Source organism: Dasypus novemcinctus, chromosome 5 (genome assembly GCF_030445035.2).
Source record: "Dasypus novemcinctus isolate mDasNov1 chromosome 5, mDasNov1.1.hap2, whole genome shotgun sequence".
Taxonomy (NCBI): domain Eukaryota; kingdom Metazoa; phylum Chordata; class Mammalia; order Cingulata; family Dasypodidae; genus Dasypus; species Dasypus novemcinctus.
The window spans coordinates 78121410-78139786 of NC_080677.1; the positions used below are offsets into that span (position 1 = coordinate 78121410).

The following is an 18377-nucleotide window of genomic DNA, read 5'->3' on the forward strand; positions in this document are numbered from 1 at the left end:
ACAGAAAAACACCACATGTAAATATATCGACTATAGACATATTTTGCAAATCTGCTACTGAAAACAGATATATTTTGCAAGTCTGATACAAAAATTTGTGGATTTACAAAAAGCTAAATTGGGGCTTATTATTTACTTTATAAAGAAATCTTTATGTACATCATATGCTCACATTCTGATGCTTTCAAAAATTCAATTTACACACAACATTTTCAAGAATACAGTTATGGTTTTACTCAAAGAGCACTTGTGCGTTACTTATGGACTCATCAGAGGTGCAGAATAGTCCTTTGACCAAGGCAGCCATAGGTGCCTGTTTGCACACCTCTGTCAATCTGGAAATAGAATACTTACCATAACAAGAGTCTGTGACTGAGCAGGAGGCAGCAAAATCTATCTGTAGGAATGAATCCTCATTCACAGCAATGTCTGTTGAGACCACATACCGGGTGCTGGCCTTTTCAATGAAGACCAGGGCATCCCCAGTAGATCCGCACACAGGCATTTTGGTGCCTCCAGGGTGCAGCAACCATTTCCTACTATCCAGAGTTGTGAAATCATCTTCTAGGACTGTATTACCAGAAATATTTCCTCCAATAAGAATCTGAAATGTATTATTAAAAACAAATTTTCAATTTGATTTCCAGAAAAGGTCGATCTTTTTGTTTGTTTTAATCTGCCAGCCTGTTCAGAACTGGCATTATACAGCAAGCTTAATGCAAGGGGACCTTTCAGAAAGTTCTTGTTTATGTGAATTCCTTGCCCATCTGGCAAGGAGCTACTGAAAACAAATCAAAGGACTGACAAAACCGTTCTCAGCCTTCATGGGCCAAATTCTGCCTTTGGAAACTACATGTATTCAAGCTGGGAAAGCAAAATTTGGCTTACTCATAATTATTTTCTATACAAAGTTTCATTTTAAGGACAGTTGTACCCTCTGGCATTTTGTTCCAATTCTTTGCATGAGCCCTACTGTTTGTAAACAGGTTCTTTGAATTCTATCTGATGCACATTTTATTATGTATGAAGATCTTTTAGGACAGCCCATAAGGAATGTTGGGGAGATTTATTTTTTTCTTTACAGGCTGGGAAAGAGGATTCAGTAATTATTGCATGTGGCACCCAATGCTCATTTGCACATTTTCCTTTGCAGAGAATTATAACCTCCTATCACGATTGATAAAGTCCCTCTCTCCATATGGCAGAATCCTCTGTGAGCAGGTCCCAGGCTTCTGTTGTGGGTTTTGTTTTTACAAACTTAGGCAATGAAGGAATAGTGAATGGAAGGAAATAAATGCCTTATCCAATCTAGCTGTGTGCCCTTGGGCAAGTGGCTCAACTGTTTGCTCTGGGCTTCTGCTGAAGGAGATGGCTGGACTAAATGCTATCTAAGGTCACATTCAGCTCAAGTGACAACAATTAAAATAGTTAATCCAGAAGGGACTGACCTGGTCAATAACCCAGGGGCTATAGAAATGCCCATTTTCAGATGGCTGCCACCAGCGGAGGCGAGTAGAACCAGAACGGGCTTTCAAGGGTATCTCCAGGGCAATGTACCTGCCCACGTTGCTGGAATTGCTGAAGAGGAACTCTTGAAGAAGACTCCACGAGAGACCGCCATTGAGAGAATACTGCAGAAGCACGGGCTGGCTCCTGGGGTCTGGAACACCTTTACCACATCCCAGTCTCATGAAGAACTGCACAAACCTGACGTTAGCGAAATTTATTGTAGAGTTTTACTTCAAGGAGCAAACCGCATCATTAACAAAAGACAAGCACAAGGGGTAAAATGGGGGAGCACGGGGTTTTAATGAATATGATAATTGAATGAATATCCCAAGCAATCATTTCAAAGCCTGATTTCCCTTCTTAATATGAAAGGGAGTTGATAAAATGTGAAGTTTGGAAAAAGTAATTCTGTGTCCACCTTTCTTTCTCAGCACGCTTTCTCTGAGGAGAGTCTGAGGAAAGTCAGCATTCATTGCAGCCTTTGGTTCTCTAAGAAGACGGAAAAGACCACAAGGCTCTTCAAGTTTGGGAATGTGCATTGTTATCTATTGAAGATAAATTTGGATCATTGTCCTCGGTATTTGAAACTGGCAGAAAGTCATTAATGGCGTTTACACCACTTTGTTGGCAAAATCATCCACTCTCAGGCTTTACATTTTTCGGATTTTATGTCATTGTTTTTGGGGAAAACATTTAAATTCACCACTTGTAGGGCCTCTTTGTGAAAGGCCAGACATCTTTTGGAAGAGGTGTGTGAAGCCTGGGCCTCTTTTCTGTGCTTTGCACTGGATGCAAGGGAGTATGCGTGTGGGTGGGAGGTGGTGCTAGGCTGTGCCAGCCTCTGACGGTTGCTGGGTCTGGGGATGGATGATACTGGCCATAAGTACTGTGGCAGTCAGCCAGTGGCAGCCTTCCCAGCTGGCAGCGAGGTGGGCAGAGTGGTAGCAACCAGTTGGGGTGCCAATGAAAACTAGCTCACATGTTATCTTTGGCAGGCAAGCTGCTGGTGCCTGGGCTGGCTGCTGCGCTTGCTGGTAAGGCAGAATAAATTTCTTGTGGAACCCGACACACACATACCCAGTACTGTATTCATGTCAAACATATCAGCTATATTGGAGCTTATAATAAGTGTTATCTGTACCATGTATAAAACCGTGCATTCTTCATGAGAAACTTCCTCCTTCAAACTGCCCCCCGCCCCATCCCCCTCTTAACTGGGCATTCATTTATCTCACAACCCTGAGGAAATTGGGTTCCTACAACATGGAGCATTTTGAGGTCAATATATGCAAATCCTACACAGCATGCTATTGAGATGAGATAAATAAGGGAGTATTTAACATTGAATTAGTGAAAAATATATAGTTGGTGCCTAGTGATGTTTACATTTATGAAAACAATAATCATTTACAGAGAAAAGCTTTTAGCTTCTTGTCTACTTCTCTTAGAAAAATGTTTTTCATTTAGTGATAGATATACCATATCAGAATACTTCTTTGGAAAAATCTAATAATTTCTAAATTAGAGAGGTCAACTGCCAGGGAAAATATGAAGAGCATCAAATTAAACCATTTGCATTAAATTGTAAGCATAAATAAAATGTTGCTTTCTATAACTGTGAAATAGGTAGAACTGTATTTTCATGAATGATGATCAAAGTTATAATGCAATGAATGAAAATTTTAGGGAAAAGAAGAAATATGTTAAGATACACTTTAAAATACTCTGAACTATTTAAAAAATGATTTCTTTGTTCATTTGCAAAAATAGGCCAGGGTTCCATTTTGCACACGTTAAATGGTCTTTTTTATTTTCCTCATTAAGTTTTTGGCTCATCAGATGATCAAGGGATATACATCTTGACAGGACATAATCCTCTGAGCCATTTAAAATGTTTGTTACTAAGTGACTGTGCTCAGTTTAGGAGATGACTGCATAGAATATGTTAGTGAATCACTGGGAAAAATATTTATAAAGAATAAGACTGTTCTTCAAATGCTCTTACCTTCAATTAGAAATAGAGATAAGATTAGTTGTGAATTGTTTGAGGATGTTTAAGTTTTCTATTAGCATGCTGTAATAAATATAATTTTTATGCAGCCCAAGTGCTAAGGAAAGGTGTTCTGTATAAAGAAGATAGAATATTATTTTTTTGAGGTGAAAGTAAGCAAAACATGGTGATTTCTCAGTCACAATTTTGTAAATCGATCAGATATTAATCTTTGTCTCTAGCTGTGCTTAGTTTCTTATCTCGTTATTGTGCACATCTCTTTTAGTTTTAGAATGGAAATGATGTAAGTTGTGTCTTAACGGAGACTCTGACAAGAGGAAGCTCGGCATTTCCAATGGAAGGCCTCATCTTTGAGCTCTGTCTGCTGCTTTCTGATCTGATTATGTTCTGTTACTCTATATTACAATGTGGTTTCTCAGCAGCATTTAAGAATTATTACCTAGCTTGTGATAAATCCAGGTCTCGTGTCATCAGCATGCGCAAGCCATCTTCGTTGAAAAAGAGGTTGTTCCCACTGGAAAGGATTCCACACTTTCGAGATGGCTTTCCACCGCTCATTAATAAGAATCTGTCTGACTCTAGCTGACCTGAAAAAAGGGGAAAATGTAGTTTATCTATGGCACTAAGTAGAGTCATATCATATTTTTTTAAAAAGAGCACGGTAAATGCATCATATAGTTTTAAAACATTAAGTCATAAACATTGAAGTCATAAGCTTTGGGATAAGAAGTTTCTTTAATGTTCTGGCTTGTTTGAATTGTTCAGCCTTGGCTGGCATAATTTCAGGGTCCACATGACAGGAGGTGGGAAACTTTCCTGAAGTATTTAAGACCCCTCTCTTCTGCTCCTCCACATTACAAAAAAGGCACTGCCCACCAGAGAATGGTTCAGGTCAAAAATAAGGAAGGGGACTGTGGTCTTTCCCCTGTGCCCTTGCCAATGTGAGGACACCATAAAGCAGGTATATTTGTAAAACTGCAGTTTGACAGGAGAAATTTCAGTGTAATTTCATATTTCTTATTTAATATTGTCTCTCAAAGCCAGACGTAAAATCTCTTCAGATACTCCTCCTATATCTGGTTTTAAAAATGTATCCTAAAACCATAAATATATTACAACAATTTCAAAGAATACTTGGGAAAAAGAAGAAATCTTTTTTTCCTACACCCTAACATAGGCAGCTATTATTTGTGTTCTTTTTCTTATGAGAAGGTTTTTCCACAGTTTGATCAGAGGGCAAATCAAATTTTCCCCAATCATTACATCATAGGCATTTTTCTATGTTGGACATATAATAATGCTAAGTTAGGTGCAAAACTAAGATGTAGAAAGTTCACGTGCTTAATGTAAAGCAATTACAGGAATTTATATTTCTGGAAACTCTTTCCTCCATCCAAGAAGACTAACCCTACATAGACATTTTCTAAAATTATCATTTCAGAAATTACATGTGGTAGAAAAGTGGTGGAAAAAACCTTCATTTTGCTCAATTAAGATCTTGCTCACTCTCACTGATTATTGTTTCAAAAACAAAATCCTTTAAAATTCAGAACTAAATGAAGACTTTGGTGGTCACAAGTGTAATGATAATAAAATAATATAGTGAAACTTAATGATTAGTCCTATATTACAAATTGTGCTTAACATTTAAGTTCTTTTCCAAAGCTACACAGGATTTAAGAGAAAAAATTACCTTCAAAATCATCCTTGAGAAAATCAGGATTTTTAGTGCTTATTTTACAAGTTGGACCTGAGTAACCAGGATCACATATACACTTGGTCCCATTGACACAACTCCCATGTCCATTGCACATCTCTTCACATTGGGGACCAATGTAGACATTATCAATGGCCCAGGTCACTGGTTGAGAGCCAGCAGGGTAAAATCCCTGGTACCATCTGAAACGCACAGATCTGGAAAAGAAGTGCAAGTCTTTCAAGAGTGAATCAATAGATCAGTACAACTTCAAAGTAAGCACATCTGATCAAGCCTTGGGCATTTTCTGCCTCTGTACCACACTCAAGAAGGAGAAAACATGATTTACCATTTTGAGAACAAAAATTCCATTCCTTAACCTTCAGGATTTTGCCAATAAGGTTTCTGCTTCCTGTGAACCTTCTCCACTCCTAGCAGTATGTCAAAATTCCACCTGTCCTTCCCACCTTCTTCAGTATTTATTTTCTTGGTGAAGCTTTCACCATTCCTACCACCTACTTTTCCATGGCTAATCTTTTTTTAATTGAGGCAAAATTCACATAACATAAAATTAACCACTACTCATTCTAAAATGGACAATTCAGTGGCATTTAGCACATTCACACTGTTGTGAGACCATCACTTCTGTCTACCTCCAAGACCTTTCCATTACCCTAAATGGAAACCTTGTACCCATTAAACAGTTGTTCCTCATTCCCTTCTTCCCCCAGCCCCTGGCAACTACTAGTCTGTTTTCTGTCTCTATAGATTTAACTATAATTACATATAAATGAGATAATAAAATATCTGATCTTTTGTACCTGTCTTCTCTTTCACTTAGCATACTGTTTTCGATGTTGTAGCATGTATCAGTACTTCATTCCTTTTCATGGTTTAATAATATTCCATTGTATGGATATGCCACATTTTTGTTTACCCATTCATCAGTTTATGGAAATTTGTGTTGTTTCCATCTTTTGGCTAATGTGAATCATGCTGCTTTGAAAATTCATGTACAACTATTTGTTTGAATACCTGTTTTCAATTCTTTTGGCTATATACTTGGAAGTGGAATTGCTGGGGTATATGGTAAATAACTATTCTTTTAATTGCTTTTTGGTTTTCTTCCTCTTTCTTCCATAATTTTGATGAAATTTCCATTTTTGTGGTCATCATAGCTGGAGTTATTTACAAGCAAGCCTCTCGCCCATATTAGCCATGGGCTCCTAGAGGTCAATGCCTGTCTCATTCTTCTTTGTACCTTCTCATGGTTTACACTAAAGTGTTTCACACACAGTAGAGGCTCCATAAATGTTTGTTTGATGAAATTTGTTGTCATGGATCTTAAGAGCCAAACTAAGGTTTTACTTTATTTTTTGAACAAAGAACCGCAAAAGATTATTTTCTAAGAGAGAAAGCGACAAAATCATTTTTTAAAAAGTTAGATGTCTCCTATTTCTTAATTTCTTTGGAAATCAAAGATATTCTTCCTTTTGATTTGTAAATGAATTGTCCTGTCATATTGTTGACAATGGGGCAGTTCCTTGGAAATAGTTTAATATATTTAATCATATATAAAATGGATTTATTTTAGAGTAGGACAGATATAAGAGAAGGCATGTGCACTTATTTCTGTGCACTTTGAATTTGCCCAATTTTCAGTTTTCATATAAACCAAATTAAGAGCAATTTTTATTTGACAAATAGAAACTTGAAGTCAAACACTAGGGTTGGTGATGGGTGCTGGGAAGAAAATGCTTTTGTGAGGCTAGTTTAATTGATCATAAAGCAGATGGATTCAAGTTCCCATATAGTGATATGGGCTGTGTGTGGGGTCTGACCCTAATTTCATTGTTTACATCATGATTCCAACTATATTAAGTTGCCCCCAAAATGCCAGTTCATAATTAAAGCTTATTTTAAAATACTTTTCAGAGTTTAGCCTTAGTAAGAAGTACTTCTTACTTTTTGAACTTTCAGACTGCTGAGCTGAGGGAAATGGCTGGAGCTTTCCTTTGAACAAAAACCTACACGGATTTTTTTGAACTTTTTATTCAAATGATCTGAATACAAATGAACCATCATGGTTGGATATTTACTGTTCATCTGCTTTGACTCAGAACCATAAGCACTATGATAAATGGGCTGAAGTGTCTGTTGTTCCCTTCTGCTGAAATCTTATTTTGAAAATTTCTCACTGACTTCCTCCCTGGTGAATGTCAGTGTCTATTCTCCCAAGCCAGTGGTATTCAAAAGAATTTGTTTTTTAAACGTAAACTTAAAATTTCAAGGACACAACACTGCTTTCATTAAATCGGGGTTTGGGTTGACTCATTATGAAACTGCATGAAGCAAAAACAATAAGGAAGTTTTAAAGCCAAAAAAGAATCCAGACTAAAAGGACACAAAGGTGATGTGAATAAAATAAGATAAAAGCTCAATACTTGTGCTTCAGTTGTGAACTGAGTACATGTGGAAGGATAAAACAAACAAATCAACATAACAAAAATCAGGCCATTTTTGCACATGAAAACATGTAACATACTTCTTTGTGTACCTGAGGGCCCAGTAAGTACACCAAAAGGGTAATTTAAAGATGCGTTTTATTACTTAGCATCTAGTCCTTGTGCTGTTATTATGTACCACGTTGAATACAAACCAAGGAATGGTTCATTGAGCTGGAGAAAATATAACTTTTGCCTTCCAGAAATTCGCACCTATGTGGGTTCTAAGAAGAGTGCTTTTTCCTGAAACAAGGACTAAACAACACTACCGAGGCATATTCTTCTCTTCATGGAAGTGTCTAAAGGCAGCTTGAAAGGTAGGTTTATACCATTCTAAAAGCGGGTCTGCCTCTTTGATACAAGTTCTGTACACTATCATAGGATTATTTGTAAAGTGGCCTTTATAAATGGAAGAGCTGTATTTTAAATTGACGTTCAATACCACTGGGTGGAACGACAGACATTTGCATTTTTCTAGCTCATATTCCCAAACTGTATTGCCATGGCTTATATGTAAGCTCAGTACGGTGGATGTCACCAAATGCTCAGCAGGGTGGTCTTGATGACACTGGAGCACTGTCCTGGTGTGGGTGTATACATTCAGCTCCTAAGGTTTGGCAGATCTTTGTGATCTTATTTCCAATTCTTTAGATGGGATTATTTCCACATGGGAACTTGCTGAAGCAAGCCTCTGCTGTCAAAAAATCTAAAATCATAGCTTATAATCTATCTTTATGGTGGTTTTCCAGTTAACCTAATTCTTAGCTTGACAATTGGAGGAAATTATAGGTCTAAGAAATAAAAAACCTGGAGCATCTTGGCAATCCCATGCCGGAGTCTGGTGGAACACCCTGGTGATGGATGCTTGGTGGCTGGCTGCCCATGCAGCCCTGTCTACCCCCGACAGGTGTGGACTTTTGGCAGCTCTGCTTCTGTTGCCAGACTTGGCTGTCTAGCTACAGCCAATTGGTTTGGATTTTCTTTTCTGGCAATTTGGAATTGAAGCATTGAAAATGAGACCTGCAGGTTGCTGAGCGATGGCAATGTCAGCACGATAAAAATAATGTTCACAAATTCCCGTTGGTGAGGCGCTCATACTTGTTGACAGGAGTCCATGAAATTCCCCAGGATCTTTCCACCAAGTTCTTCCATGTTTTCGTAAGCCACTTATATATTTCTTGTAACAAATGATCTTAAATAAGACAACTGATTTTGGATAAAAAATTTTTCCTGAGGTATCTTCCTAACAAGCTATTCTCCACTAGTAGCTTTCTGGGTGTTTTGGCTGAGTCATCAGCTATATCTATTCTTATGATCTCCAGAGACTCACCCTGCCTCCTCTGGCTTTCATTTCTGAAGTACCTTGAAGACATTTTGCTTTGTAATGCTTATTTTTAAAAAATAGTTAGATTTTCTATTAGAATAATATACAGGGGTAATAGCAAGGGTGAGTAAATGTATTCAGCAACACAAATCATCAAGATCTTAAGCAAATAACCTTAGAAAAATGTTGATGAGAGGATGAGGAGTGGATGGATTTATGTTCAGAGAATATGCAGGCTTTTGAAAATTCACTTTCACCCTTTTGGAAAAGTAATAGGTATTAACAGTTTTGATTGAAGACCCAAGATTTCTAATTATGCTCAGTTTCACACTGAGAATATAATCTATTTCCATTTTGAAAGTATGATTTAATACTTTCTTCTCTTTTGACATACTCTGAAAGAATATGTTCTTTATTCTTAGAGAAAAGACAGAAATCAGGAATTCTGAGGCAGTCTGCTTTGTTGACTTCCTCTCTTTGTTCGCTTACATTATTAGTTTTATTTTTTGAACTATACTCTTCATTTCATTTTTATTAGGGTTGAAGTCCTTTATCTCCAAATAGCTTTTCAACAGAAGAGTCAAATAAACGTAACAAGAAAATGCTGAGAGAGGTTGAAAATGTAGAAAAGCCTGGGGGGAAGTGCTAATTTTTTTTATTTTTATGAGAATGGGAATATACTCTTAAGTGTCTTTCATGAGAAGATGCAGGTAGGTTTATGAGAGTCATACCATCCTAACTGCACTTTTATTGTGTTTGCATGTGTGTGTGTGTTGGGGGGGGGGGGCAGGGGGGCATTACATTAGGGGCAAATCAGATTTCTGTTGGTTTTCTGATCTAATAACGGACCCACTGGATGTGAATGCCACCACAGGTTGCAGTCTACAGCGTGGTCCTTTAAATCGATCTTTGAATTTTAAGTTGGTCCTTGTGTCAGCTCAGTGTTCTCCGTTTCTAAATAACACTGATCTGCTTCAAGTGAGAATTGATGAAGAAAGGGAAGGTGAAAAGATCCCCCTGTTCAAGTTACAGATTACCCTGAATTCAGGGAAAAAACTGACAAATAAGAAACAAACGCAGCCTGGAGCAGCAGATCCTCACCCACACAGGTGTAGCTTCCCGAAGTGCACGACCTCCCTCCTCCAGCCCTGCGTGGTCCCCGCGTAGTAGGTGCTGCTCGGATGGTGCTCGGTGGAGCATAAGGAGCTGACGTGGCTGCTGCTGTGGTAGCAGAGGGGCAGCAGCAGGTGCCAGGTTGCCCCGAAGTCCCTTGAAAATTCCAGTCGGACCGGATCAGCAGACGAGCTATCAGTTGAGCATCCAACATTGATCTTGGGGAAGAAGGGAAAATGACGTGAATTACCTCAGAGGAACAAGCTTTAAAATGACTCACCACTTCATTATTTTCCAGAGTCCATTTTCCTGGCAATTGTCTTGCTGAAATATTTAACACAGTAAGATTTTTGTTTTACCTGAGTAATATCATCTATTAAAAATATAATTTTTTTCATTAAGAATCTCAAAGTCCCTCACGAAAAATTCATTTTCTCTCATTTTATAAAAAGCTAGTACGTGGGTAAGGCAGAGGCTGGGACAGAATTCCAAATTTTATATTTGGTTTTCATGGCCAAGCCAACTAATCGTAATGGAAAAACAGTTTCCCTAATCTTAACCTTTAGGTCTTTTTTCAGTCTCCTAGGTAGGAATACCTTCTATTTTCCTTCTTGTGATACCTTCAAAATAATCCCAGAATTGTGCACCAGGAGAAACTTCAGCACTTATTCAATTTTAAAAGAAAGAAAAACAATTTTTGTCACTATTTCCCTGCCACAGGAGAAAAACCTTTTTAACCATTAGGGAATTAACCACTCCATTCCTTTTTCTCTGCTTTCAAGTGAATTAAACTAAAACAATTAAATACATGCATGTGATTTTGCGAATTTTTTTCTCTTTCCAATTGGGACAAACATTTTCTTGCTGTCATGGCAACCAGTTACCTTCTATTAGTAAACTACAGACATTTGATAAACTTTTCAACTCTAGGCCCTTGTTTTTACCTGAATTCTTTCGATGATTGCACTCTTAAAGTGGCCAAAGGTCTAATATTTTAAAAATAAAATAAAATTAGAAAACGTAACAGAAAGTTTAAAATAGATAGAGAAGAATTTCTCTACCAGTGCATCACTGGACCACTGGCTTTTGAGAAGCAAGAGAAAACTTTAATTTAGAAGATACAGTTAATCTAAAACAAATATTCAAAATTGTCCTCTTGCAATTAGATACTATATAAGTCTGCCCATGGATGGCTACTGACATCAGCTATGAAACAAGTGTCATTGAAAGTTAATACTACTGAACACAAGCAAATTTACTTTCAGTTCTACTGATTTCACCTTAAGTTTTTGAAATAGATCAAAGTTTTTGTTTTTTTAAAAGATTTGTTTTATTTATTTATTTCCCTCCCTGTCCCTCGTCTTTTTAGGAGGCACCAGGAACTGAACCTGGGACCTTCCCCATAGGAGGGAGGTGCCCATTCACTTGAGCCACATCTACTCCCTGCTTGTTGTGTTTCTCATTGTGTTTCCTTGTTGTGTTTCTTCATTGTGTCATCTCACTGCATCATCTTGTGCCAGCTCGCTGTGCCAGCCTGTTGCATTAGCTCACTGTCTTGCTTGTCTTCTTTTTTTTTTTTTTTTAATTTTTTTATTTTTTATTGACTTTGTAATAATATTACATTAAAAATATATATGTGAGGTCCCATTCAACCCCACCCCCCCCACCCCATCTCTCCCCCCCCCCCAACAACACTCGTTCCCATCATCATGACACATCCATTGGATTTGGTAAGTACATCTTTGGGCACCTCTGCACCTCATATACATTGGTTCACATCATGGCCCATACTCTCCTCTATTCCATCATGTAGGCCCTGTGAGGATTTACAATGTCCGGTGATTACCTCTGAAGCACCATCCAGGGCAGCTCCATGTCCCGAAGACGCCTCCACCTCTCATCTCTTCCTGCCTTTCCCCATACCCTTTGTCCATTATGTCCACTTTTCCCAATCCAATGCCACCTCTTCTATGTGGACACTGGATTGGTTGTGTCCATTGCACCTTTATGTCAAGAGGAGGCTCAGATTCCACTCTTGCTTGTCTTCTTTAGGCAGCACAGGGAACCAGTCCTGGGACCTTCCAGAGTGGGAAAGAGGTGCTCAGTCTCTTGTGCCACCTCACCTTCCTGGTCTGGCGCATCTCTTACTGTCTTTCCTTTGGTCTCTTTTTGTTGTGTCATCTTGCTGTGCCAGCTCTTTGCCTGGGCCAGCTTGCCACATGGGCCAGCACTCCTGTGCAGGCCAGCACTCCATGTGGGCCAGCTCTCTGCTCAGGCCAGCTCACCATGCAGGCCAGCTTGCCTTTACCAGGAGGCCCTAGGAATCGAACCCTGGACCTCCCATATGGTAGATGGGAGCCCAATCACTTGAGCCACATCTGCCTACCCGCAGATAAAGGTTTTTGAAATAGATAAAGGCTTTTCTTCTATATGTTATTAATTGGTTCACTTGAAAACTGAGTACTTGAATATTAATGAAATACACAAAGCAAATATATTTGAAATGGCAAAAGTAACAGTATTTTTTCTGTAAAATTCATGACACTATAATAAATATTGTATAAATGTGCTGATATGGTATAGTCTATAGTTACACTGACCTGGATTTGAAGTAAGAGTATGATAATAACACTAGAATTGTATGGTCTTTTTCATTTTCAGTGTTTAAAAAAATTTATTTCAACAACTTCTCACTGCAGTAGGTGGGAAGATTATGTTATAAATAAAGGACAAAAATTCAGAAATAAACCTTGGTGTGTGTGACAGTTTGAAGTTCTTTTATGAATCCCCAAAAGACAAAGATTATGTTCTTTTTTTTTTTTTCAAATTCTACTCAATTTATTCATTTTTTTAAAAAGATATTACATTAAAAAAATATGAGGCCCCCATTCGCCCCCACCACCCCCAAGGATTATGTTCTTAAACTAACCCATTTCTATACATTAGCTTTTGATTGTACTGAATTCAGTTGAACGGCTTTTGATTAGATTTCTTGATAAAATCGCTTTAGGGCTTTTGATTGGACTACGTCAGTGAGGTGTGAACCAGTTTGGGTCTCTGTCCTCTTGCTGGGTCTAATATAAACAGACACAGACAGAGAGACACATAGGAAGGGGAAGCCATCACATTTGATCCTTCCATGTGAGAGAGAGGACTGAGGAAAGCAGAGAAGCCCCAAGAGGCTGAGAGAGGTTCCAGAATCTGGAACCAGCAGAGAGGCACAGATAGAGGCCCCTGAAGGGCTGGGCCCCCGGAACAGCCCCCAGAGAAACCCACAGCTGAGGAGATGAGCCCTGGGCCCAGGTGACCACAGCTGGACTTCGGGAGACTGCAGATTCTGGAGGGGAAGGAAGGGGTCAACGGCCATCTTTGCCACATTGCAGGATGCTAGGATCAACAGTAGCTGACTTTGGTGAGAAAGCATCTCTAATAGTGCCTTTAAAGATTTATTTATTTATTTCTCTCCCCCCCCACCCCCACCCCAGTTGTCTGTTCTCTGTATCTATTTGCTGGGTGTTCTTTGTCCACTTCTGTTGTTGTAAGTGGCATGGGAATCTGTGTCTCTTTTTGTTGCGTCATCTTGTTGTGTCAGTTCTCCGTGTGTGCGGCACCATTCCTGGGAAGGCTGCACTTTCTTTCACACTGGGCGGCTCTCCTTACAGGGCACATTCCTTGTGCGTGGGGCTCCCCTACGCAGGGACACCCCTGCGTGGCACGGCACTCCTTGCGCGCATCAGCACTGTGCATGGGCCAGCTCCACACGGGTCAAGGAGGCCCAGGGTTTGAACCATGGACCTCCCATGTGGTAGACGGACGCCCTAACCACTAGGCCAAGTCCACTTTCCTAATAGTGCCTTGATTTGGACATTTCACGGTCTTGGAACTGTAAGCTTTTACCCTAAATAAATCCCCATTATAAAAGCCAAAGCATTTCTCGTACTTCGCATTTGCATCAACAGCCCTTTGGCAAACTAAAACAATATGACAGTTGGTTCTGCTAATAAAAATGAAATATGATGTTGAGATCTCTTATGTCCTTGCACAAAAATAGGATGTCATAATGCATGAAATTATTTGAGCTTTTCCTTCCTATTTCTAGGTTTTGCTTAAGATAAAATGTAAGCATTTCTAATAGAAAAGAGTCCAATACCTCAAATTGTACGATGGTGTCCTCATTGACATTCAGATCACGCGTGGTAATGGAATGCTCACCGACTTCATTTGAAACAAACACCATAGCGGAATCTTCCTCACTGATAAACAACAAAAGCAAAAAGGAATTCATGTAGGTAAAAATTCATCATGATGAGTAGAGAACAATGGTTTTATTTTTAGCCTCGCAGGTAATTACTTACGGTGCTCCCTTTGAAGAATATGGGCAATAAAGGCCAATGTTACCACCAGGATAGAAAAACCAATTGTCTTCTCTGGGCCCAAAGTCAAATGTATCCAGAAGCATCACAGGGTTGTTTAAATTATTTCCATCAATAATAAAGTCATCAACAATCCAGATTTCTTCTTTTTTACCTAAAGCATTTTTGCATAAAGGAAGATTTTTTCCAATGTGAAAGTCAAATGGATAGTTTTGCTCATAGAAAGAAAGTAAAGGACAGAAGGAAATCAGTAACAACAGGCTATACATATGCCTTTCAAACGAAGAAGCACAAAATACATAACAGTGTATTTATAGTGATCAAAGTGTGAAAAAATAAGCTTGCAAGCATATTAAATTGACACAGTGCAGAAGCACAGTCTCACTAATTTCAGAAAGCTGTAACTAACAGTTTGGGAAATGAGCTGCCCTGTCTAATCACATAGGTGATATGGACCCTCCACTGGCAAAAAAGAGCTTGGAGATATGTTTTTAGTGGTAGAATAATCTGTAAGACATCTGTACTGTGAAGATGAGCCATCAGTCCATGGGATTAGAATCAAGGTAGGAAAACTAATCCATACAGAGATCAGCTCATGATTCTCCAGGTCAACCCACGACGTCTTAGCACCATGGTTCAGTCAACTGGGCTGAAGGGCCATGGCCATTACTACACTGCCCTTAGTCATAATTTCAATTGTTAAAATCCCCGCAGAAGAAAAATACTCCATATTATACAAACCTATTTATCAATACTTTTCAAAACTTCTATATTTATTTGAAGATATCTGGGAATATACAGAAAACTAGGGAAATCATTATGTGGACTATTAAAAGGCTTTAGGCTAGGTGTTTGAGGAAGCTGTTATGGAGCAGTAGATATGGGCAAAATTTAGGCTGCTTTTATAAAGTGCTTTTTGGGTTGAACCTGAATCAAGGTGACAAGACCAGGCCAATGAAGGAACGTGAAGGTTCTGTAGGTTGCTTTTGCACCAATTCATATCATTACAGCAAATCTTAAAAAACCACAGAAAAGGATCTGTAAACAGGAGTGTGTAGGAATAACATGACTCTTTAAATGAAACCCCTCATTTCTCTTTCTCTCTAATCCTGTCATTTTTCTAATTCTAGTAGTTTCTCTTCTTTCCTTGTTTTGGAAGCAATTGGTGGAAACAATGAAAAAAAAAATTCAAGCATTCCTAACACAACAGGAAGACAATGATCCCTTTGGACTGTGAAACTGGATACTTGAAAAAAAATTTTTGACTATTATTTGGTGATTTTACATGATCTGTTTTTTTGTTTGTTTACAGGAAGTTGAATTTTTAATGTTTGCTTATTTGTTATAAAGAAAATACTTAGGTCAAATGTTGGAGATGCAGTACATTTTTCTTATCTCTTTCCGTGTCAGTTCTGTAAAGAATCCATTTAATGTGGGTTCTAAGTGCTTGCTTAGACCATTAAATGCATGATTTCACACCATGCATTTAATGGCCTTCATAATCAACACTTAATAGAAATACAGGAAGTAATAAAACATCATAAATCTGTATCATCATTTTCTGTAACTATTTGAAAACTTTAACTTATCACTGAAGAAAGAACATAATTTTAATAATTGTATGTGCTAAGAATGTTTTATCTAAGCCTCTTCTCACTTTGTCATGCCATTTTCCTATAATGCTTCTCTGTCTCACTAATAAAATGACCCACTCAGAAGAAAAATGACCGACTCAGGAGAACTACATATTTCTAACTGAATTTAGCAAAAATGGAGTTACAATTAATGAGAACCAAATAGTATGTGGGATCATGTTTTTAAAATCTTAGCTCTGTGACAGGGTTAAACTATATATATACCACCAAGCAAACTTAACTAGTTAAGTACAAAGAGATGATAAAGATTTATAAAATTATTCACTGAAACTCATCAAAAATGAAGAGTGTAAAATGTGCATGCTACGGACAGCTTAATGACATAGTTGAGAAACACTTATCCCAGGCTTAGAAACCAAGTTAATATGCTAACTGTTAATTTTGATCATAGGAGAACACATGCATTTTTACCGTTATTATAAGGTTGCCAGAGCCTGAATCTTGTAGCGTTGGTTTGGGCAGTATATGGCAAAGGAACATTAATGAAGAGTATATTGGTCATTTGAGGGAAGTAAAATTCATCCATAAGGTGCCAAGTGATTCCTCCATTGATGGAGAATTGTAATAGAATAGAGTGAGATCTCTCTGGAGTACCTAGAGAGAAGACAATAATGGCATAAAATGAATTGCTATAAAAATGGTCAAATGGTATATTATTACTTTTTCTTTTTCTTTTTTTTCAAATGGTATATTATTAGCCTATTCTTTTGGCAACAGTGCATAAGCAGATTTCTATTTACATGCATAATTTGTAGCCCAAAGTTCCTTCAGAGGCACTTGGTATGATGATTGGTTGGGCTTTCTGTATGGCAATATCTCAAGACACACAGTCTTGTGTTTACACCCAGTAATACCCCCCTCTCTTACAGATATGCACACACATCTTTCTGTATTTCCTTTAGGACATATAACATCAATCATTTGTGATTATATAGGCATCACAATTTTACAAAGGGTCAAACATTTAGACCTCAGGACACAAGCCAAAAAAACCCAAAAAACTTGAAAATGTATTATATCCAAAATGGCAAATTCAAGAAAATTATTTAATTAATAGGAAAGGTCAGAATGACAACCAGTAGGCTTTTTTGTTGTTGTTATATCTGTAAAAGAAAAACCCAAAATTCCTTAAGCTAAATTTTTTTTAATTTAAAATTTTTATAGCTAGAAAGTGGTAGTAGAAAGACACAGGAACATAGTGATATATTTAACTACCATAGAGTAATTAGGATTTCTACAGCTAATATAAAGATGATTGTAAAAAGAGTAATCTTATCCTTACTTATATTACGATGAAGTTTCATTGTATTAAACATTTGTGGACATTTATGTACACAAATGAATGATAGCTCTTCTAAATAACAAAATGTAAGTGCCTTAATCCATTATTTCTTTGGAGGAATAGTGCATGAGAATTCTTTTTAGAAGGAAAATAAAGAATTCAGACCTATGGAAATGGCTTACCTTTAGCTATAAATCTAAGTGAAAACTGGACATACATAGTACTGGTACAATCTAGATCTCTTGAAATAAGTATTCGTAGACCCTCCTGAAAACAAAAACATACATGTCAAGCAACCTTATTTCATCTGCAACATTATTTTCTTTTGATTTTATATACCTCATTTGTATTACATAAGTACTGGAAACAAAGCACTAATGATTAAGAAGCAGTATCTAAAATTGTGGGACAGAATCAATTATGGCTTGTTCAGTTAAAAGGAAAAATTGAACAATCTTCATTCCCCCTCTCTTAAAGGCCTTCATTTCCCATGCCTGAATAAACACAATTTCCTTGTCTCAACTCTAAATCATGCTTTGCAGTGACTTTTATAAAAAGGAGTGCAAAAAATGATCGCATTGCATATCTACTGGCCTCTTTAAAAATAGCTTCCTTTGATCACAGCATGTTGTGAGAGGAGGAATGAGGAAGCAGAATGAAAATGTGCCAAGTGCTCCGGCTGGAAACCAGGGACTAATAGCTAACTTTTCAGGGTTCCAAGAAGTCTCGGGAACTTACTACCCCTTTGCTAGCTCAGCCAGCCCCGGGAAGCTCTCATTCAGGCTAACAACAACCCCCAGTTGGTCAAGTTAAATAAGGCATAATGAAGGCGAGTCCCCATGCCTCGCTTGTAACTCTTTATGCAGAGAAGCCAAGGAATGAGGAGAGCGATCACATTAGCTTTAGTAAT

General features: G+C 38.0%; 1 protein-coding gene across 1 annotated transcript in view; it reads right to left on the reverse strand.

Annotated features, from left to right (window-relative positions):
- RELN (reelin) overlaps window positions 1–18377 on the reverse strand; it is a 516519-nt gene that overhangs the window by 63120 nt on the left and 435022 nt on the right. The window contains exons 37-45 of the mRNA XM_058297120.2: window positions 17650–17734; window positions 16597–16779; window positions 14513–14684; window positions 14308–14410; window positions 10146–10375; window positions 5214–5434; window positions 3960–4107; window positions 1449–1707; window positions 355–604 (exon numbers count right to left, since the gene is read on the reverse strand). Of these exons, the coding sequence (XP_058153103.1) occupies window positions 355–604; window positions 1449–1707; window positions 3960–4107; window positions 5214–5434; window positions 10146–10375; window positions 14308–14410; window positions 14513–14684; window positions 16597–16779; window positions 17650–17734 (1651 nt within the window). The remainder of the gene's footprint in view (window positions 1–354; window positions 605–1448; window positions 1708–3959; window positions 4108–5213; window positions 5435–10145; window positions 10376–14307; window positions 14411–14512; window positions 14685–16596; window positions 16780–17649; window positions 17735–18377) is intronic.